Source organism: Accipiter gentilis, chromosome 7, assembly GCF_929443795.1.
Source record: "Accipiter gentilis chromosome 7, bAccGen1.1, whole genome shotgun sequence".
Taxonomy (NCBI): Eukaryota; Metazoa; Chordata; class Aves; order Accipitriformes; family Accipitridae; genus Astur; species Astur gentilis.
The window spans coordinates 24682791-24705564 of record NC_064886.1 but is presented as its reverse complement, the minus strand read 5'-3'; the positions used below and the strand labels follow the sequence as shown (position 1 = coordinate 24705564).

Below are 22774 nucleotides of genomic sequence, written 5' to 3'. Positions count from 1 at the left end.
CTTATGAAGCTATTAACAGAAGTACTGATGGGAAGTAAACATTTGCCCTACTGAATTCGTCATTTTACCAGTAAAACAAGTTCTGATGCCGGTCAAGCAGTATTGGGAACTTCTGAGTCAGTGCAGTAGTTCCCCATTGTGGACACATAACCAGGACTAGTATTTATTGAGAAACTGTTCTTAAAAACTTGGCTTGTATGCACCTAGATTATTCAATATGATTTGTAAAGAATTAATTAAGTGGCAGTAGTATATTCAGAATATACTTATCAAGGAGACCACCTTATCAGAAGAATGAATGAAGCTTCATTTTGAAGCAATAAAAGAACAGTCTTCTTCCAGAAACCCTGCTTGTACATGGAATGCAGAAATGGATGGCGGGAACAGTGTCAAGTGACTTTAGAAAGCCTTGCTTTCAGTTGTTAAATACTTTGTGTGTTTACAAATGCTGTCCTTAGATCAATTACAGGACCTTTATTTTATACTAAGGCTAAAATGCTGTAGATGTCGCATCAGTAAATAAAAGCACATATCATGGGATAAAAATCACAATTAACAGCAAGCATCATGAGAAGGCATTTACCAGCAAGCACTGTGAAATGACCCTACAAAGATGTAGTGCTGCCATCTTACAGTTTCATCATGAATCTCAGACTATTTGATTAAAATTCCAGGTTTGAGCCATATTATCCTACCAAGAATAGGCCTATGGCACTATACGCTCTTCTGTATAACAGCAGCTTCTAACCTCACATACCTCGTGTATTTAAAAATGTGTTCCAAAGGCTGAAGCAACAGATTTATAATAAAAAGGTTTCTTTCTAATCTGATGCCTGTGAATCCTTTGCCAATGGTCTGATTTTAGCCAGCTAGAATAAAAATAAAATAATAAAACCTGTTATTGATAAGGATCATCGTTTAATTGTGAAGAAGATTTCCACAAAGCTGGGGAACATTCTAACAGATTTTTTATTTAAATACTCATTTTATACTTTTCAGACTGCAATAAAAATATCAGACCAAGATCTCACCCTCTGAGTAGCCAGAATTCCTGCTTTGTCCTGGTTTATTCTTGCTCCCAGCTTCATGAACATGCAGCAAACAGCAAGTTATAGAAACAAGCAATGTATAGAAAAATATCTACAACATTGCCTTGTCACCTGTACCTGAATGCAAGACACCTACCTCTACCCTTCACTAACTCTCCAGTTGCCCACTGCCCTCGTCAGGGTTCAAAAATAAGAGTTTAGTACTGCAGGATGGATCCCTAAAGCTAGTGGTAGTCGTGAAATCCGAATTGAAATAGCCATGTCACCCATCTTGTCGTCTTTAAACTAAACAAAACACACCACCACTCATGGTCTTCTCCAATTAAGCCATCAACTGATGACGAAAGTTGTATGATTTTACAAGGAGTAACATCTGAAAACATCTCAGCATAGCTGTCTTAATCATATTCTCTAGTTCTGGTGTGGAACTGCTGATTCTGGACTCCAGTATTTATACCAAGTGCCACAATATGGGTACCAAAACTGGGTGTCATGTATTAGAGAATTTATTCATTACATGTGGCTACTTTCCATTAACAATGTTGGTCCCGGTTTAGCCAAGTTGACAGAGAATTTATCCCTTCAAATTCTAAATGCTTTTGCTACAACATTTAAAATCTATGTTAACTTTCAAGTATGCAGGTGAATTTATAGAAAATTATATAAAAAATTTAGCATAGCTTTACATTAACAAAACCCCCAAAAGATAACCAGTTGCATTGCAGATTGCTCCATATATCTCTCTCTAGACTCCATAGATTTTATGATTCATAATACATTATTAAATATGATACAGTTACAAGTGTCAGACTAAAAGGTTGTGCCACAGATGGAAATCCAAAGGACCTGGTTGTCTGAAGCTGATGATTATGTAGGTCTAGGCGACAGGAATTTTGTACTTCTTGCAGAATTTCACTTTCACCTACATCCATTAGTCTATTAAAGTTCCGCACCTAGAAAAATTCAAAAGGTTGCCCCTGAAAGCCAGACTGGCACAACAGCAAAAAGCTTTATGCAGCTAGCAAATTCAATGGTATTTCAAGTGAACCAACTCAAACTTTATTGCAAAAACACATCTGAATGTGAGGAAATCAACATCATCCTGATGTCTGCATTCCTATGAAACGCTTCCCAGAATTCAGTACAGATATATTACAGGCAAGAGTCACATGTCTGGCTGTTCTTTGTCTTGGCTCCCTCCACATATGGATGCATTAGCTGCAAAACCTTAAGCAAAAAAACTCATGAGCTTTCTTCCCTGAAGTCAGCTCACAGTCTCAAGACAAAGCTTCAAACATCTCTAACTTAGAAAGAAAAAAAATTACTAAATCTCACAGATTGGTTAGGTGTGATGAATTTCAACCTCTTCATAATGCCAGTCTGCCACACGTACAACTCGGCATTAGCTAGATATTTTGGCAGATTAACTGGAACAGTACAAAGTTCCCTGATTTCTCTTCATCTAACATACCCCAAAAAGGCAACTGGAAAAAAGATCACTGTGAAATATATGTTGTCTATATATGCTGGCTTTGTGTATAATATCTACTTACTTATTCCTATATATAAAAACAGCAGGAAGCTAGCAGTTTGCAAGTTTCAACAGAGGCTTTTGAAAAAGTTACCATTTAGGGGGTCCTTATTCTCATACAGTCTCTTTCCTTCCCTCGTCTCCTCCCTCATCCTTCTGGATTAGCTTCTACCATTTACACTTAAAGCTCGCTGTGATCTAGTTCTTATGTTTATGGCTCATTAGTGATCTGGTCATGGCAGGAGCCTTTTGGATAGCAGCCCAATCCCATGACAAGAATTAAATTGATTTGCAGGAGTCAGCATTCCTTACTGCACCAGCAAACACAGCCAGACTGTGACGCTGGTACGTCCGTAGTTTCTCCAAACCATGAAGTGATTCTGTTTAGAAGTCAGTGATGTGTACTTATCAGATTACCACCAAGAGAAAAAGTTCCAAAGAGCTTTGTCCACTCTCTCACACTTCCCTTTATTCTGCTAACACTCTCTTGCCATCTTGATTTCTTTCCCACCATTTGGAATTATTGCATTAAGTGCTTACATTCCCTCATAACTCTCTCACTGAGAAAAAAAGAAAAGAAAAAAAAAAAAAAAAAAGCAGCAAGGCAGCAAGGCACCAACAGTTCCTCTCTCCCTCTTAGTAAGGATCAAGATTCAGTTTAGTTTTTAATCTTACATTTTCCACTTCCCTGAAGACACGGAGAAAGTTCTCCCTTAAGACCCCTTTCAGTTCAGTTTCATTCCATCCTCTTCTAAGAAGTTCCTCAATCAAAGAAGGGTATTTAGAAACATCTTCCAATCCCTCAGGGAAACTGTTGGCAAGAGTCACACAAGAACATTCAACACACATCACTGAAAATATGTAGAAAAATATTTTTAATTAGTATTTTGTACATATTCACTTTTGAAGTAAGCTCATCTATTCTTCCTCTGAGAAGTTAAAAAAAAAAATTAAGAATTTGACTGCCAAGCAGAAGCAGGGTGACAATGAAAGGCTTTTTCTGCACAGAGCATCCCATTAGCAGAACAGAACTGTGTATTCTGGAATGAAGATGCACTTGTGTATAGGCAGAACAGCAGCATGAAGTATATTAAAACAAAACAAAAGAAAAAAACCCCAAACTCATATGCATTAATCCACTCTTTATATCTGGCCTTTAGAGTAAGAGGAAACAGCTGCATCACAGATGGAGTTGGTGCAATCCACTTGTGTAACTGAGAACAAAAGGGAACCTGCAAACTCATGGTGAGCTAAGAAGTTCCAGGCAATTTTGAAAATACAATTAGAATAATAATATTGTTTTGAATTCAGCAGTTTAGGCAGTGAGAAGAAAGCTATTCAGAACCTCTACTGAAGAAATCACAATAAACTAAATTCACCTATGTCTTGTGCTAATTCTTATCAGAATAAAAAGAAATTAGAAGTAAGAAGCTGCAAAACCTGCATTAAACAGCTGTTTTAAATTGTATTTCCATGAGTCTTTGTCTTGAGATAACTAATATGTTCTGTTATTTTTATTTTCTGTGCAGGTGTGGTGATAAGCATTTCTCAAGAAATGCGTTCCATTACTTTCTACTGGGACTTAGGACCTTAACAACTTCACCACCAATTAAACTGATGGTCTTTGCGAAAATGCATGCAATAAAATGTGCCCTTGTGTTGCAAAATTTATTTTTATTTTGGAGATTACCGTTTCAGAGCTATGACTACCTAACTCTCATGGGAGCTGACACACTCTTTTTGTGGTCCTACTTTACAGATGTAAGTCTGACTGTGACTTTCATACCCAAGTGTGTCAGACCCTAGAAAAAAAAAAAAAAAAGAAAAAAAAAAGGAGATGAAGATTCAACAGAAAGATAAAAAGCAAAATAAGCTTTAGGGTTACACCGGCAAATGCCGCCCAATCTGCATTTATTTCCTGTACTGTAACAACACTAGCCCAGGAGTGAGGAGGAGAGGTTATGCCGTAGGCTGTTCACCATGCCCTGCTTGCCTCAAACACTTCCCAAGCCCCAAAAGCAAGAGTGGTTTCACACCCCCCAAACAATTTGGGCTTTCCCCACTAGAAAGTAATAGTGGAGGAAAGAGTTTTGCAGCATCTCCTCGGGCTAAGCCATTTACCATCTAAAGGCTGAGGCAGCTTTTCTGTCACTCATATTTGGCTTCTGGAGGAAAGCACCCTCTGTCAATATTTTTGTATGCGCAAACCACTGCCTGGAACACACAATTGCAGAGTTCACAGGGCATTAGGGTCCATTTCCACATTTGTAGCACTGCTTCACACAGTTCTAAAAAGGAATCATTGTTCCCTTCTTTCATGAAACTTGTTTTAGTTTCTCATCACAAGGCAACTTGCTACAACTCTTTTAGTCTGCCTTTTTTTTCCCCCAAAGTGTCAAAACCTTCATAATTTAAGGAGCAGATGTCAATGTATGTACAATTTTACTAACCGTTCCACTCCGTCGTAGTCACCACCAATTCCTATTGATTCTGAACCTGCAATTTTCTTTATGTGGTCAAAATGATCTGAAAGCAAATATCAAAGAAAACAGTATCTAAGCAACCAGCAAGAAGAAATAATACAGTTCAGACATATTGGCACTAGGCAACTGTTCTCCTTAATCATGGATTCTTAATCAAATCCTTTTAAAAAAAAAGTCAAAAGACATCCTGATAATACAGGTTAAAATTTAATAATGCAGTTGACATATTCTGGATATTTACTGAAGCTTAACTAGTAGTAGGCACATCAGGCAGCAATCTTCAAAATAACAGCTACACTGATGAGATGCAAATGAGGAAAAAGACATGATCATCACAGCACATTAATTCCCAACAAGTAGCCCACATATACTAACAGATTTTTCATTTACCCACTACATACTTATGTTTTCCACTCTTAATCACAAAGGTTTAAAATGTTTTCCAGAAAGTAACAGCTACTTTGGGATTAATGGTTCTTGGCTCCATTTAGGAGCATCATGTCCTCCAGCTGCACACCTTGTACCTCTTGTTATTGTTTAATGAATATTAGCTCCAAAAATACCTAGAGCTGGGGTAAGGTGTGGAAGGGAATAAACAAGCAGTCTAATTTACATAATCTCAAAAATGATGCAAACACCAGGAAATTCATAGCAGCCACCCACAAAAACTACAGTATATTAACTTCAAACCTGCAAGGGTAGAAACATTAACAACTTTTCTGCCACAGGCCAGTACATCTGCATTGAAAGTCACCATGATAATTCCCTTGTTCTTTTTCTGAAAGATATGAAGAGACAGGTGACGAGTGGACACTCGTGTGTCCTGCAAACCTCACAGGCATCTCATATAAATCCTTCTACATCCATCCATCAGTGAGCATAACAACACTCTGTAAGTCAAAGCTCAAATGGCTACACAAGGCTTTGCCTCTCTGTCCTTTACCCTGGTTTCATTGTATTCTCATGTAGCCTGAATCAGCAGAAGTCCAGTGACTACATCAAACAAACTCAATCAGAATTTCAAAGTACTTGCAAACACTTCATTTTGTAGCCAAAGGCAAAACACAACCCAAAGAAAATGTCTCAGAAATGAATGTCTAATTTACTGCTCAGGGATCTGCTTATAAATCCAATGCAGAGATGACAAGGTGAAAAGTAAACACCACAATTTGAATGCACAAGTTTGCATCAGACTAGCCAAACATTGGCATTAAAATAAAAAAAAACCAAACCAAAACAAACAATAAAACCAACAAACCAACAAAAACAAACACACACACACAGACACCCCAAAACAACAAAAAACCCAAAACCCAAACCCGTATTGCTCACCAGTTCCTGGAGGATATCATCAGGAACATTTCTTGAGTGATTACATACAGAAAATGCTGAGGAATGGCTGAAAATTACTGGTGCTTTTGAGATATTCAGTGCAGCTTTTGCTGTGGAATATGAAGTATGAGATAAATCTATCAGCATACCCAGGCGATTCATCTCCTTTACCACTTCCTAAAACAGATTTACAGACAACAGTGTCAGTATTAAGTTACCTTAAAGGAAACCGTTTAGCTGATATATGTAAACAGATAAAGAAATTCTGCAGCAGTCAGCTAGTCATAAACATGCTGTGCCTGTATGGATTTCTTTTTACCTATGAATTTAATAGTAATATATTCACTCACAATTAACTACCACACCACCACATGCTCAAAACATAGAAAACTTAGTCAATCTAAAAGAAGTCATTTGAACTGTCATTCACATCCCACTACTTTTGCATATTAAGTCATACATCTGATCTGTATTAAGACAACTGTTATAATTAAATCTAGTGCTTCTTTTACCTTAAGGAACATCACAGAGAATTTTGTTTGACTGAACCCTGATCACCTCCTAACTAACAAGAACTTCCAGTAATTAATTTTTAATGACAAGTTGCTTTTGAAAAGATAAGGCCAGAAGTTGTTAGTTGCATGAGAGATTGCTAGATTAGCATCCAAAAGAGCTCCTTACTTGGCCAAATGCAGTCAGACCCGTAACACTAGGATAAAATCGGTGTATTCCTTTAGATGATGATTCAGACCTTAAAAAGGGGAGTGAGGGAGGAGAAACATCATATTATTCTGGAGACTACAGTATCAGTAACTGAAACTTCTTATGCTACACACAATAAAAATCATTACCATGTCACATAGCCAAATGTAGGGATAATGAGCTACTTAATATGTATCTTGTTCACACAGTGCTTTTTATGTTCATAACTATTTTCGGGACATTATGCCTTCAGGTTCAGGACTGCTGTATGTTTGAGAAGCAATGCAAGACAAGCAAAGAGATGCTTGTCAGAAATTTTCTGATTAAACAAACCTACCTCAGGGAACAAAGACACACTGAAATGTCAGTTATCTGTCAGCCAGAAAGCCTGCTTTTCAGCCCTCTCTGCAGACGATTCCCCTTTCCTTGAGTCAGTACAAGAAGGAATTTTGTCAATCCAGCAAAGAGTAGGTGCTAATATTCTGATACAGTAATTAAATACCCATCTCTGTAGCTCCATATGGGACCTGCACTTTTGAGCTGGCCAGAGAGGACAGTGTTGAATGCTGCTGACTTCTTACATAGCATTTACCCTCTTTTACCTACACTGTATGTATTTTAAGTACTCTTTTTTTTTTTTGGCCTGTTTTGCCCAATTTCCTAATAAATCGAAGGGGATAACAATTTTACCATCTTTGTGTTGTTAACAAGGTTTAAAAGTTCCCAAATTGTCAGCATAATAAGCACATAACAGATCCTTCCATCTCCCACTTGACAGATGGCAAGTGATTTACCCCAAAAATCTATCATCATTGACTTCGTTCAGAGCCTTTCACAGGTGAACTCTGTGTCTGAATCTGTATTTTCCCCATCTTGGAGCTGCCACCACTTTACATTAGACAGTCACACAAAAGCATGCACATTTGTTACCAAGGTGTATTGCAGGAATGTGTTAAAGTCATGTAACGAACACCCAGGTCATAATACATCCTCAGTGTTGCCAAACTGCTGTCAATGGAGTGACCACCTTCTATTCCAATCAAACATGCAATCCTTCTGCTGTCAGAGATACCTGGAAACAGCAAAGGAAGATAATTCCAAAGTAATTTAATGATAGATAAGAAGCCAGCACTACTGAGCAACAATTGTTATTGTAAATTGCAAGCAATAATACTGACATTTTCGTAGAAGAGGAGCTTATACTACTGCACGTTTATAAGGCAAATCATCTTATGACTGCGGTGTGCCAGGACTGTGCACAGAGTCAGTTATTGTGGCTCAGTGGAAAAACTGAAGTTAAAGTTACCCTTTACACCAGGATAACTTGCCTGCTTGCAGCTCTCCGTCTTTTGCCTGTACCTCCTGCAATCCCCTTTAAAAAAAATTCTGTTACAAGAAAGAGCATCACCTTGGGAAGTTGTCACGAGTTCAAGCTCTTCATAGCTGTTACACATCCTCTTGACAACATCAATTTGCTCTAAGGTCAGACGCACAGCATCCTTGTTCTGAGCGCTGCAAAGAACATACACTGACCAAAACTGAAAGAGACATTGACAAGTAAACTACTGTGTTTCAACTTGGAAACTTTCATTTGCCAATAGTGAAGTTCATGAGCCCAGGCCAAAATAATTTCCTACAGTTTACAAGGGAGCTGCCACTATAGTTTTTCCCCCCAAAGGAAGAGTTATGATGCAAAGCAAGAGCATCCATTCCAGATATGATTAACGCCTCCTCACACACTCAGCTACTCCACAGTACACATAGGAAAGCAGATGTAAATTTACTTTATTTATCACAAAATAAACGCCACTGTTTTGGTTAAGGGTATTTGGATTATAAAACACAAACTTTTGAAACACAAATGTTATTGAAAAGTGTCTGTGGCTTTTCCGTTTTATTGTTTTTTTCTGTTTTTTCAACAGAAAGAGCCAGAAATGAGGCCAGGAGTACATTTGTGACTGGGAAGGAGGCAAATGTAAAAATATGTTCTCAGACTCACAACCGTGGCAGTACATACCTGAGCTCCCACATAACCAGCTTGAAGTTTCACAATGTTTGTGTGGGTCTCGTTGAGTTCTCTTAAGTTGACTCTACTGAGTCTATTTTGATAAAATATTCTCAGCTGCAGTACGAGGTCATTGTGGCTAGAATTGAAAACAAATAGGATTTGTGATAGAAATAAGTCATTCCCCTTCTAACCCAAATGTAATTTCTTCCACTGTTCATAGTCCCTTAGGCCATTAATTGCCAATAATCCTTGCAGTAACATAGGCTTAGAAGTCTCCCTTCTTTTGCAAACAAGCTTTATTTCTTAATTAGGACAGCAATAAACTTTTTTTGCTTCTCCCTTTTTTATAGCTGTTGCATTCCTGTATCTATTTTTCTCCCTATCATTTCTGAAGGAATGGAAGAACTGAAATCAGCCACCACACTCATTAGAAGCAAGTACTTGTGGTAGATTAATCAGTGCTGCCTGTGCTAGAATAATCAGTGTTTGCATTCCCAGGTCAAAATACACTCACCACAGGCGTCATTCCTTCAAGTTGTAAGAGTACCCTTTCAAGGTATGATGCCTGCTTTCTAGCTCTGCACAGAAGTCATGGCTAATGAAAGATGCCATTAAATTATGGAAGGAGACCAGGACATTATGTACAGGGAAACAATAATTAAGTGGTGAAACCTGACGAGAAAATCACAAATGCATTTAGAATAACCTGATGCTATAGTAAGTACCCTCTGAACCAAAATTCGTTCGGGATAAATCACTGCAACAGTAGCTAACTGCTATGTGCTAGTAACAGCCTATGTATCTACTGATCCAAACACACTTCAGCATTTCCTCCTCACTTGTCAAGATTCACAAAGAGGGTTTCGTTGAACATATTTTATATACCCATCGATTAAACGTGCATCTTGCATCAGCTCGATAGCTCTCTCTCTCACTGATTTCTCATAGCTGAATGGCACAATATCAGAGAAGAACATCAACAGCCACAGGAACTTTGTTGTATTTCTCTTCATTTCCATTTTGCAGTTTGCTAAAGCAAAATGATGCCACAATTATTTGCTGATGACAATGAAACAGCAAAATTTCCCGTCTGCAGAGTTTGTAGCCTTAATAGTATAGGCAGAGCTGAAATGCCTCTCTTCTGGTAAGGCCAGGGTGAATTCTGCAGGAGGAAAGAAAGAAAGAAAGAGAACAGTAAACAGAAGGGAAGGTAGCAGCAGAAACTGCAAAACAGCTACCTTCTCCCAAAGATTTTAAGGTCTCTGGCTATTGTGTTTTTGCACATATAACCACTCCTTAAAGTCTGCTGCTGCCGCCAGCTGACTGCTGAAGGGAACCAACTCCTCAGTCAGAGCTGGCAGAGTGAGCCTGATGGACCCTGGACACACACCTCCCAAAAAAGCAGCTCCCAAAACAGCGTAACAGGGTAGTTTTCTTGTTACATTAACTGGTTTGTTCTCATTATTTGGGAAACCTCACACTGAAATGAACACTGAAACTGCTTTTGAGAAATTCCAAAAATCAGCTACTTCTGAGTAAACTGTATTATTAGAACACACAGCATGTCAGAGTATTTTCAGAGGAAACCTGCTGAAATCCAACGCTTTTCCATACTTTAGCAAGGACAATATGTGTCAATCTTGAAAAGGTCACTTTATTTCTATGATGAAATGGGTATGACAACAACTTCAAGAGTAATCCAAGCACCCCCTACTCTCTTTTAAAATATAGTACTCAAACACATGGACAACAGCCTTTCAGGTGTCAGTCAAAAAGCGTTATTTACAAAGAGATTAGAAATACCTCCTGTTCTATGTCAAGTAAATGTAAGATCTGCTAGGAGGTGAAAATACCTTTGCAGGGAAAAGGTTGGGGGTTTTTTTCCCTCCACATTCAGAGTTACTGGCAGCATTACCTGTAAAGCTGAGGAGCAGTCACCTCCCTTCATTCATTGGAGTGACATCCTAATTAAATGCATGTGCCCTGTGAATTCTTTCAGATCAAAGAAGTTTGGCTAGAATTCTAATATTGCAAAGCCAATGCTCAAATATTTCCAAAAGAAAACAAACAAACAAAAAAGAAAAATAATGTTGACTTTTCATTTGGTTTCCACTACGAGACAGTAAAGTTTACATTTATAAACTTTCTTCTGGTGGCACATTAGTTTGTTTTTACTAATAAAGGAAGTTGTTTTTATGTATTCCTTGCCTGTGAAGGTAAAAACAAATAGCAAATATCCAAGATATGATAAAATTACAAGGCAATTCACATTGCCTGCACGCTTTGCTTCTCTTGTCTTTAAGCAAATTTTCTAAAGCAACAGGAGGTGGACATAAACCCAGGAAATGGTTTCCTGATATAAAGCCACATATTCATCAATAAAGTCACAGGCATCTCAAGGGAGATCCATAGGTGACAGTGTCATTGGAAGCAAATTCAAGTCACACCAGGCAGATTACCTATTGATGGCATCCTGTTCTAAACACATTTCTTTCTTCCCCTTACTAGACCATTTTGATTACAAAAATCAAAGCCAAAATAAGAGTACACCTGTAACCAGGATATTGAAAAGCAGCACAGTGAAAATCATATTATTAAGATTCTTATATTTCCAGCCTATATATTAAACCATTTTCCTGTCATCTGCAATAAGCAGACTGTAAATCAAAGGAAAAGTTAACTGGCTTATTTGCCCCGCCTATGCCTGATACAATGTAAATACATTCAGAAAGGATTTATATTTAATAAGCCAGTATAAGTTTAAGCAAGCTGTGCAATTAAGAGGTTTTAAAATAAAAATTAATCCATTATGCATGTATTTTATCTCAAACTCAAAATAATGTAAAAGTTAAGAAAAAAAATATTAAGAAATTACCTCACAACCTGAGTTGAGAAAGGTGCAAACTGCTATTCTGAAAAAATCCTTTAACTTTGACAAAAATTCCTAAGGCTCGTCTTCTGAGAAACTGGCCCAGGCCTTTTCTGTTTCACAAGAATTGGGAATGCATTAAACTGTGGGACCATCTGACAGGAGGTACTTTTGAACAGTGGGAACATACAAGCTTATACAAAAGGGAGCACAGACGGAGAAGCAGGTTTAAAATCAGCCCTAAAGTGGTCTCAGAAAGAAGCTCTAGGACAGCTGACTAAACACAGTAGTATGCAGGCACAAAAGAAGATCCAATATAAATGCTATACCAGGGGACCTGTGGCACTAAAGAAAATTAATAACCCTCACCCCTTAATGTTTCCTATGAGAAAAACTTCATGTCAGAAATGGCATAGAGAGCATTTGGGAAAGTACAGAGGTCTAATGCTACAAAGAGGAAAGCACTCTAGAAATAGATTCATCCTTCAAGGATGCTTAACGGTCTATGTTCTCATTCATTAACAAACATAACAGAAGTGGTTGACTTCAAGTTTCTTCTTATGTGTACAAAACTTAAGAGTTTTTGGCTAGGCCCTTAGAGGCCCGTCAGTTTACATCATCGGTCTACGCATGTAGGTTTTCTCATGGGAATGGTTTCCTGCAGGCCCAGCTACTTCCCCTGGGGTCAGAACAAGGACCAGACCTTCCAGGACTGGGATGATACTCTCAGACTGTCCTTCTCCAGAGCACAGCTGACTCCCTGGCAACACTTTAATTTATCCAGGATTTGTACCACAGCTGATGGAAGAAGCCCTTATTCCTCTCATGTGTGCACAATAACCGAGGGAATCTTCTGTGTTTTCCCCACACTGACTGATTGGAAGGGAGATTTTTCTGCTTTTATTCATTGCCACAGCTTTATATTTGTATACAGGGAAAAATTTATTGGGAGTGTCATTTTCCATCCATTTTTATGTAATATTGCCTTTAGCAGAAAAATATTTGGATTGTCATTGGAAACAACTGTGATGCATCAGTGCTGAACAAGTTGACCTCCATTATTACTTTTACTCAAAGAAATTGAATATTTATAGATTATGTGTTGGGGGAAAAATGAGGCAGGTCACACATACATGGGCTTACACACTATATCTAGGTACAGCAAAATCCATGTTCAAAATACAAGCCCTGTTGTGCTACTACGACATGCTGTTTGATTTCCTTCTCTTACGTGTCTTCAGTAAAATCCATTTATGCAAGAGGGCACATTCCAAAAAAGAAAAGATAAACAGAATCCTACTGGAATCTTATATGCATTTAAAACTGCAGCAGTTTGCTTACAGTTAATTTATTTTAATTAACCTCATGCAGAAAATTGGAAGATAGTATGCAGTGGGGATATAAAGTAAACCAGGCCCAACAGCCTGCTACTTCTCTTGCCAAGCTCCGTTCTCCCAGCCCTGGGGTATGCAAAGCAAAGCACACCATTAGTCCCCATGGGACAAAACCAGAGGCAGTCTCATGAAATTGTTCCAGGAACTGAAATACATCTCTTCAGTTCTGAGTTAGGCACCACAGCTGAGTCTCCCACAGACCAAAAGTCTGTCCCAAAGAAGTACGTGTGAGTACAAAGAGAAAACTTTCTTCTTACTTCCAGCTCCACTCCAGCTATACAAAACATCACAGGCTTGCAACATCAACATACAGAGACACACCCTGTGGGAGAGATAAGGAGGGAGGTGCAAAACGCTGCTCCCTCTCGTCGTCTTCCACGTTACACTTCAGAGCCAAAATGTCTCTTTCCATACCTACCTTTGCATCTCCCTGAGAGCATAACTGCCTTTCATGCCCACCATAGCTCTGCACACAGGATAGGCGCAGTAATTTTGGGGCATCGAGCTTAGAAAAGCCATCGGCCCACAGCCCAAAACAAACCATGACAGTCTCTGGAGAGCTGCCAATAGGCACAGAGTGAGTCTTTGCAGACACGCTACAGAAATAAAGCTTTACTGCTTCACACTTGCTAGCTTCTACCCTTGGTTTACGTTCTCCAGCCTCTTCATGAACAGCGAGGAAGTTACTATCCATAAAACATAAATGCTTGAGAAAGCATACATTACACAGAGCATTCCCACATCAGGGAGGACAGAGCTATAATGAAGCAGGATGGCCACATCTGCCATATAAGGACGCAACAAGGGGGGGTTGCTCTTTTAAAATAGATACACTTTAATGGAAAATTTCACAGTTAAAAAGGAAAGGTTTTCTGCATGCTTCTGTCATTTACCATCTTCGGAAGTATGGGCAAGCTGCCTGGCCCCTCCTCTCCTCTCCAGCAGGCAGGCCAGACCTCACTGCAGAAGGTTCAGTAAACAGCTGCTGTTTAAGAGCAGCAAATCTCAGTTAGGAATGGCATTCCTTTCATCCCATTTCAAGTCCCTATCTTCCATCTTATTCTTTATTAAAACACTTCATGACAGCCATTACATTAATACTTGAGTTGGTTGAATTATTGTGCCAAATCAAATATATAAAGTGCAATAAAATAGAGCTCACAGCTCAAGATAGTAATATAACCTGAAAAATGAAGAATGTTCATCCCCCCGCCACGGTCCAGCTATGCTGAGATCTCATGTAGATAATCCTAGTATAGCCCTGAATTAACTGCCTCAGATCATGGCAGCAGCATAGTTGCAACAGCACAGACAACACAAGGTGACCAGGATCCTAGGTAAAAACTTCCTTGCTGACCACTGGCCAAAGTATGGGTTCTCCCTATTCCTGAAATAATAATTAAGCATAATTAGTAATACATAAATATTAAACATATTTTTAGGAGCAGAACACATGCATCATACTATGATGTTTCTAAGAAAAGATACCAATCCCTTTGAAATTCGCTCTGTCATCAAGATAGTCTTTCAAATCTTTCTCAATTTTTGCTTGAAATTCCTTCCACCATCACCAGCCCTGAATCACGCCAGGTCTGTCTGTTCCCCTGTTTAGAAACTTCCTTGGTGCTGTGTTACAATTTATAATTTCCAACCTGCTATTCCTTCCCTGCCTGTGCAAAGGTGCAATGAAGTGCCACCAAGCAATGAGAAAACATGGTGCTGTTAAACTTATTGCTTAAAACAGGGATAAAAGGGAATATATACAGTAGTGGTTGGAAGGCATTTCAGGATTTCTAGGGAAGAGAAAGGAACAAGCAGGGTAGCTTGTCCCAAACTTGCTTGGAAAGAGGGGGCAATTACAGTACTTCCATATATAGAGAAAGTCACTTTTAGCTTTCAGCCTTGAATTTAAGTGCATCCTTGGATATTTCACCTGCTATCCACTGCGCATGTAGACTGCAAGTTTTCCAGGTGCAATATAACCTCAGGTGGCAAGACTTCTTCGCAACTGAAGTGTAGGAGATTCATTGCTTTCTCCTTTAAAACCATTCCCTAGCAAATTTTATTATTACAGATAAAAATTATATTTTAACTACAGGAAGATTTCTTATAACTTCCCTTAAGAAAAGGACAACTACTGAATTTCTTTCCTAGGTTTTCATCCTTTATTTCACTGTGTTTTTTTCCTATGTGCAGTTTTTAAGACTTTCTAACAAATTCAAATTGCTCAATCCAGTAATTTTGACGCAAATAGGAGCTTTGCTAATGCTATGCATTTTTTTATGTAATTACTAACGATGAGAACTATTTTCTCAGAAATCCTAAATTACTGAAATTCTTTTAACTTCAAGACAGATAGATATGCTTTATGGCATGATTTCCTAAAGGCAGAACAAACTAGAACAGCCTGTCAACTACTCCTATACCAATGTAGTAGACCACATATTATCAGGCAAAACTGTGTCCAGCTTAAGAGCGCTGACCTCAGGGAAGGGGCTGGCCAGCAGTGTTTGATGCAGGGAGTCAGCAGGCTTCTTTGTTAATGCGCAGTCTCCTCTTTCTCTGGTCTGGTGTTACTGCTTTCCTGGAATGCAAACCAGAACCCGTTGAATAGCACGTACAGACTTGAGCAAACAACTAGTCCAGGGTTCCTCTCTGTGAATGTACTCCTGACTGTATGGACCACAATAGGTTTCAAAGCTATAGACAGCAGATTATATGAAAGGAACACTCTTCTTCCCAGTCGCCCCATTTGGGCCACCTGTCCCATGCTCCTGTCCCTTATTTAACATGTGCTCTTCTCCATGCCAGGGTCAGTGCAAGCCATGTCCCCTCCAGCCCCTACTCCTGACTGACTCATTTGTTTTGGCAGAGTTTTGCCAAAATTATTCTAATATTTTGGAAGTGTTTGGATACTGCTTTCAAAAAACAATGCTACAAAATAGTGAGAGGGTCAGACAAAGGCCACAAGGATGACCATTACTGATCATTAACAACTGAGTTTTATCATAACGGATGCAGCCCATGGAAATACTGCTCTACAGGAGGTAATGAACTTTGCTTCAGCACAAAAATGCTTACTTGGGTGTATGTGCCACAGTGGAGTTTACCTGTCTCTCCCTCACAGCTGTGTTAAGCAGCATACTCAAGTAAGAACTCTCAGTAGAGATGGCCATGAACAGTTTTAAAAAGACAGCATTTTCAAACATACCATGGCTTTTTTTTTTTTTTTTCATTTTTTGCTTTTTTAGTGCTGCCCACATTTTTCATTCTAAAAGAGAGCACTTTGTTTTCTTCTGGTCATTGCAATCAAATGAAAGATTTTGAGAAACAGCGGTTTCTGGTTAATACCTCATCCTCAAAATCCTTCCTCAGATGGGAGTACAGTCTCAGAGAAGAAGTTTTTCTTCCATAAACATGCATCAGAAACATAGAAGCATCGTCAGACCCAAAAACTTTAGTGGAACAGCACTTTTACAGAACTGTAAGGAATAGAGAGCAATCAGAAGTTCCTTCTTTTCTGCGTTGTGGCAACCATAGAGATTTCTCTCAAATGTCAAAGCACAAATACAGACCTTGTACCACAGTGAAAAAAATCCTTGTATCTCTAATCTAGAAAATGTTAAATTCCTTTGTGGTAGCTCAGCATGCAAAATGTTAAAAATGAAAGGTCAAAAAATTGCACAAGCATCAGAATTCTGGCAAGCCGGCATCACAAAGGCAAAGTAGTTTCTGCAGGCATTTTTTAATTTCAAATTCCTCAGACCAAAATATAGATCAGATCCGCAACCTGTATCTCTAGAAGCCTGCCAGATCCTGACAAAATTACTCTAAAGGGAACAGTTTTTATAGCTTATCGTGTACTCTGTGGCATTGTACAGTAAAACTGCTATTCCAGAAATCCACAAAATTTGTCAGTTCGAAATGCTTAATGAGAAAGTAGCAAGCCTCGTTCACACAATAGCACTGTTCTGATGCTATAAAAACTACTACACATAGTAAATTTTGGTCCAATTTCTTACTATTTTTCTATCAATATGAAATACATAGTGATTTTCAGGAACATTTTTAAGCAGGAATTGTACCTACATGTTCTTCAAGCAGTTTGACTGCTAACAGAAATTACACTTGTCTATACATTACCAAATCTCCTTTCTGTGTATTTGTACAAAAATGCTGCTCTTGGTAGCTATAAGAATTTCCTATAGATTTGCTATACTTAAGTACCTTCTAGGTTTCATGCAAGATTTTCTTTATACTTTGACAGTAAGATGCATTTGCCTTTGAAACTGTCTACATTAAAAAAGACACATAAGTATATCGTCATTCAGAAATCAGTTCTTGAAAATTGAAGGAGTATTGCAAGCAGTACACAAAATTAAGAACATGGTACATGAGGCACCCCTACTTAAACACCATTTAAAATACAAAACCCACAACGCTTTTTTCCATGCTGACTAAGCAGAGTTGAAAAGTGGAAGCTGACATGAGATTTATAGCTTTTTCTTGTTTATCTAAAGGGTACTTGGAGCAGGTTACCTTCTTAGGAAAATGCAGTGGAGTCAAAATCCACATTCCGCTGTGTTGGATGCAACAGCCAAAGCTTGGCACCAGGTCCTCCTGGCATCAGAGCAGCAATCAAGAAACGTCCTCTATTTCTTTAGCTCACGTCACAGGCTTCACACTCAGCAGGCATTTGGACACGGACCCTTTCAGGGATAGGAGAGAGCTGTGGGAGAGCTTTTCAGCTCAGCTCCCACCCACAGGGGAACTACAAGCCTTGTGCTGGGCTGTGTTCAAAACCCAGCATTTTCTCCCTCTTGTGGCAGGCTGTTTGTGCAGTCCATCATGCATTTGCTCGCCAACATATGATGTGTTTAACACTACCCTGTTTATATGGTTTAGAAATAGGTGCCCCTCATCACAGAATAATTTAGGTTGGAAGGGATGTCTGGTGTGATGTCGTCTAGTCCAGCTACCTGATCCCTTCAAAGTTAGATCAGGTTGCTCAGACCCTCATCCAGTGGAAGTTTTGATGTCTTCAATAAAAAGATTTATACAGCCTTTCCAGATCCCTGCTCCAGTGCTTGCTTATTCACATTGTGATTATTTTTTTCCCCTTATACTCAACTGGAATCTCCCTTGCTGCAGCCTGTGATGGTTGCCTCTCATCCTCTTGCTGACCTGCTCTGAGAAGAGTCTCTTAGATTTGAACTTACAGGAAACACAGTTACAGGTATGCACCTTACTTGTGAGAGACTGAAAGAGTCAATGTCTCAAACATTGTGGTGGGGCAAGTTCTGCTTAAAGACAAACTCTGCACAGCAAGGAACCGAAGTGAAAAGCCCATCAGCTCAGACATCAGCAACAGGAGGGGGAGCTCAGCTCCCTGTCCTGATAAACTGTTCTGATACAAAGATAAAACAATGGTTATGTCTGCAGGGAAGAAGTTACTCCACCAACGACCCCCAAGCCCAAAGGCTCACAAACTGCTCATTAACCTGATGAGTTCGGGTGCCTGCCCGAAAGAGGGGCAAGGATGATAAAAGGACACAGACTGAAACCCCAGGTGCGCAAGCCCACTGGAACAGGACCTGTTGGCTGACAGAACCAACGCTGGACCCAGGACTGGTGAGATCTTTCTCTCTTCCTTTTTCTCTCTCTGTCTTCTCTCTTTCCTTTTCCACAATCCCTACACCTCATCTGTTTCAAGATATAAACTCTTGACCAAGTCTGAGACTAAGAGTAGATCCAGCTGCCGCTGGGCCCTTCTCTGAGGAGGAGTCTGGAAAGCAAGGGGGTCTGCTCTGAACCTCGTGGCTCGGTGGGAGGGATCTCCTTATTCCCTGAATTGATGTATATGGTTACACGGGTTACAGAAGTAGTCTTATGCCAATTCCTGTTGTGAGAAACCCTGCCACCTACTACCACGCCTCCCCAGTTCAGTTTGCTCCCGTCATAAAGAAAATCTTTAACTGATTGTTTGGTGCCATTTCACCTTAACTTAGCCCGAGGGAATTTCGAATTAAACACGACTCCCTGGTCTGTCCAGTCTGGATTGTGGCATTACTGCTGACCTGACTTTGCCACGCTGACTATACCCAAGCCAATAAATATCTACCCCTTCTTACTATACCTGCTGGATTTTCATCAGGACTTAGAAAGCCATTGTATGATACTTGTAAAGGTTAAAATGCTCACAAGGTACAGGTGACCTTTTCAAAGTTACTTATGTCTCTGAACCTACTGGGACTCTTCACTCCCTTTGTGGGAGCTGACAGTTTGGAAACAAAGACATGCAAAAACATGATCGTGCAGTTTCACAAGAAGTAATGTTTGCTTATCATAATTTTTATTTTACTTCATACTTCGTACAGAAAACCAAAAGGGCATCATGCTTTTGTTTATGATTCCATTGCAGAGAAATAACAAAGTCTCACAATACCACAGACCTATTACGCAATTGATGTCTTAAATGGAACATAGTTCTGTCATCAATCCTTTAGTTCCCAGTAACTGGAAAACTTAAACAGAAACCACCACATCACTTGGAATTCTGCTGCACATTGCTAATGTGGTGAACTTAGCTTATAAACATTTACCATAAACTCAAGTGGACTAAAGAATCCTAAACGGTATGAATTTAGTATCAAGAGAAAAGACAAATATTTTCTTTAGAACATATCCTCTACCTAATCGGAAGCTTGATCCAGGCCAGGTCCATCTTTATGCCTATGACAGAAAACTATCTCCCAAATTTAATTTAAAGCAGCAAATAGCAGGCTCAGATTAATTTTCCCACTTCTCGTCTAGTTCTAGCTCATGTTTCCTTGTTAATTTTCAACTTTTCACGTTCTTATCCCTGTCTTCCAAAGTAAGTAAATATCGCATAACCATCATCGCTTGCAATTTATTTTTCCTATTTCTTTAATTTTCTCTCCTTGCAAAGTCAAGTTTAATCTCTGAACTGATTTCTACTACCTAAAACACTATGTTTCCATGTGCTTGCAGGAAAACTAAGCTCACCAACTCTTTGTTCAAGAACAATTTTTGCTGAGCCACTAAGCTCCTGCTTGGACTTTTAACAGGTCACTTCTGTGCAGATTCAGAATGTAACTTATTTTTAAAGCTGCTAAAAGCCAAATTCTTCCTTTGACTCACAGTCAGGTTTCTTCTGTCTTTTTCTTCCAATAGCCCTGGATGAGCCGTAGCAGCGGTTTGTGTATAATAATTCTTAGGATGTGGCATTCGTGATGTACGTCCTTCCTGCAGAGTCCATCTGGAAGGACTGTTCTCTTAATAAATATTCTGAGAGCTATCTTTATTGTCCAGAATGTTGTTACACAGCTGTCTCTCCCTGATAATAACTATGCCTATGTTTATATCATGTGATATTCACCTCAGACATGTTTTGGAGCAAGCTGAGAAGCTATAAAATAACTGCAGTGCTTAAACTTGTACCAGTTGCTGTCAGGACACAGAGGGATAACACTATGCGGTGGAACTATTTTTCACGCTAGGAAGGCTTGTTGCAGCCACACAGCACTTCACTAATTTCAACACTTACATGTCTAAAGTGCTAGTGTTTTTACTACCAGCACAGATTAAACGGTAGATTACCACAGCTGGGGAAGTAGGGCTTTGCAAATGCAGATGCCTAGTGGCAGCCATTTTTTAACTGCAATTTGGTTTCTCCGTAAAATCCTCTACCAGCTCGTGGCATCACCTACCCTATGTAACAGCACTCCAGCATTTGGCATGGATATAGTTTTGTGTGGGAATCAGCTTTAAAACCACATACAGTGAAATGGCTTAGGGATAAGCCACATTAACACAGTATTATAAATGCTGCTTATCAGGTATCCACACTTGGTATCTTACTTCCATGTAAGGGTTGCAATCTCCAAGGCTGTCAGTTTGGCATTTCTTGAGTGCAGCTATCAGTGTTTTAATGAGAAACTGTTAAAACATATTAGGAAGAGGAAATCTCATGTATCAAGATTTCTGTTTGCATAAAAAAAGCAATACCAGCAGTCTTAACTGTTGCAAACTAAGTTCCATCTGTTTCTTCTGCTGATTTCAGTATTAGATTCAGGTCCTAAAAGGGAATGAGTTCACACTTGGAGGGGGTGGTGGTGGGAGGTTCATTGGTTGCTTTAATCTGTTTAAATCAGCATGGTTGCAACTATTTCTCAGATAAGACCTTGCGAGAAATATTAATCTAAGCTTGAGAAATCAAGGAGGTTACGAACCAAGTCAGTAAACAACTTATTTTTCCCATGTTACTCTGCCTTGTGGGTGGCTGAGGCTGCCACAGTTTCACGACCCTAGTTTGATCAGCATCCATGAAAACAGTTTAGATGATGCCATATACTCTCAGGATATGTACATGCAGAACCATATCAGTTGACACCAATTACAAAATGCAAAAGAAACAAGAAGGAGTACAAAGATTAACGTTTCTCTTCACAGATACTGGTTTTATTTTCCCATGTTCTGGACAGAGAAAAGGCTTCATGAAGCACATCAAGATGTCACAAAAACTTTGTAGTCACTAGGAAGGAAACCATAGCTGAATGTTTCCTACAGCTGAAAGCAAACAGTGCCATAATGAAAGCAGATACCTTACAGGATGAACACAAATGAGTACTACACTGACACCCATCAATGACTCTTGTCGACAACTTTTTCTACAACTACCAAAGTTGTTGAGGGTTCTCCTGGCTCAATACTCTACTTCCACAGAATTAACTTCTGTAGTGTGTTGGAAAGATGGAAGAAGCAGCTGCACAAAAAAAGTTTCAATAAGCTTATCTATTCATTTAAATTATGCTTATTTTAAAATATTAGTAATATTTACAAGCAGTAATGCTCAAATAGTGAAACAAACCAAACAAAGTGACTGGTCTCCCTGCTTTCTGTTTGTTTAGCTGCACGTTTGTTCTACAGAGGTTTTAGCTATCCAGTTTAATTATTTTGATTCAAGAAAGGTGAAAGTTCTTGCCACAAGGTGGCAGGAGCTTCCCAATCAAAATCATACTTAATCTGTGCTCTAATGACACAGATTGCTAATTGTCAGGACTATAAACCATTTTTGTGAACCAGGATGCAAACTAGCTTGCTTCAGATGGGTGTTTTTTTTGTTTGGGTCGTCCCCCCTCCCCCCCAAGAAAATGAAAAGAAAAATCTTTTAAAAAAGCAATGGAACTGACCACAAAAGCCTTCTGGACAGCAGAAGTTGTTGCCCTACTCAGTTCAGAAATTATAACTAAAAAGGCTTCCAGAAACAGTTAAAAAAAAAAGTACTTAGAAAAATTGTTTTCCAACTCTGGATTGATTCCTATATAAGCACTTTCTTGTTTAAAAGCAGAATTCTCAAATCTCTATTTCTGCCACTTCCCACTCC

The 22774-nt window shown here is 39.1% G+C and overlaps 2 protein-coding genes across 8 annotated transcripts in view; one reads left to right on the top strand and one right to left on the bottom strand.

Moving 5' to 3' along the window:
* Positions 1 to 215: 215 nt before the first annotated feature.
* On the bottom strand, positions 216 to 18130 carry LOC126040614 (dipeptidase 2-like). 6 transcript variants are annotated; one of them, XM_049805297.1, is made up of 13 exons: positions 17908 to 18125; positions 15852 to 15952; positions 14552 to 14755; positions 9991 to 10267; positions 9115 to 9241; positions 8506 to 8635; positions 8028 to 8169; positions 7077 to 7146; positions 6396 to 6572; positions 5754 to 5841; positions 5031 to 5106; positions 3256 to 3391; positions 216 to 2002 (listed from the first exon to the last, which is right to left on the bottom strand). In XM_049805297.1, the coding sequence occupies exons 4-13, from the start codon at positions 10122 to 10124 to the stop codon at positions 1811 to 1813; spliced, it is 1272 nt and encodes a 423-aa protein (XP_049661254.1). In that variant the 5' UTR covers positions 10125 to 10267; positions 14552 to 14755; positions 15852 to 15952; positions 17908 to 18125; the 3' UTR covers positions 216 to 1810. The 6 variants fall into 6 exon arrangements, with proteins under 6 accessions (XP_049661254.1, XP_049661253.1, XP_049661255.1 ...); XM_049805296.1 differs by lacking the exon at positions 14552 to 14755; XM_049805298.1 differs by lacking the exons at positions 14552 to 14755; positions 15852 to 15952; positions 17908 to 18125 and adding an exon at positions 11981 to 14538.
* Positions 18131 to 18908: 778 nt separating this feature from the next.
* Positions 18909 to 22774, top strand: part of LOC126040616 (galanin receptor type 1-like) — a 34037-nt gene continuing 30171 nt past the window's right edge. For both annotated transcript variants that reach the window (XM_049805305.1, XM_049805304.1), the window contains exon 1: positions 18909 to 18999. The gene's annotated coding sequence lies outside the window, so the exon portion shown is untranslated. The remainder of the gene's footprint in view (positions 19000 to 22774) is intronic.

Bases quoted from the DNA above. Each gene is read 5' to 3' on its own strand.
- LOC126040614 (XM_049805297.1), bottom strand. From the start codon at position 10,124: ATGGAAATGAAGAGAAATACAACAAAGTTCCTGTGGCTGTTGATGTTC. The intron at 5,842-6,395 runs GTGAGCAATACG...CATATCTTTCAG, and splicing joins ATGATATCCTCCAGGAACTG to AAAAAGAACAAGGGAATTAT. The intron at 2,003-3,255 runs GTAAGATTAAAA...GAATTTTTCTAG, and splicing joins TCTTCAGGGAAGTGGAAAAT to GTGCGGAACTTTAATAGACT.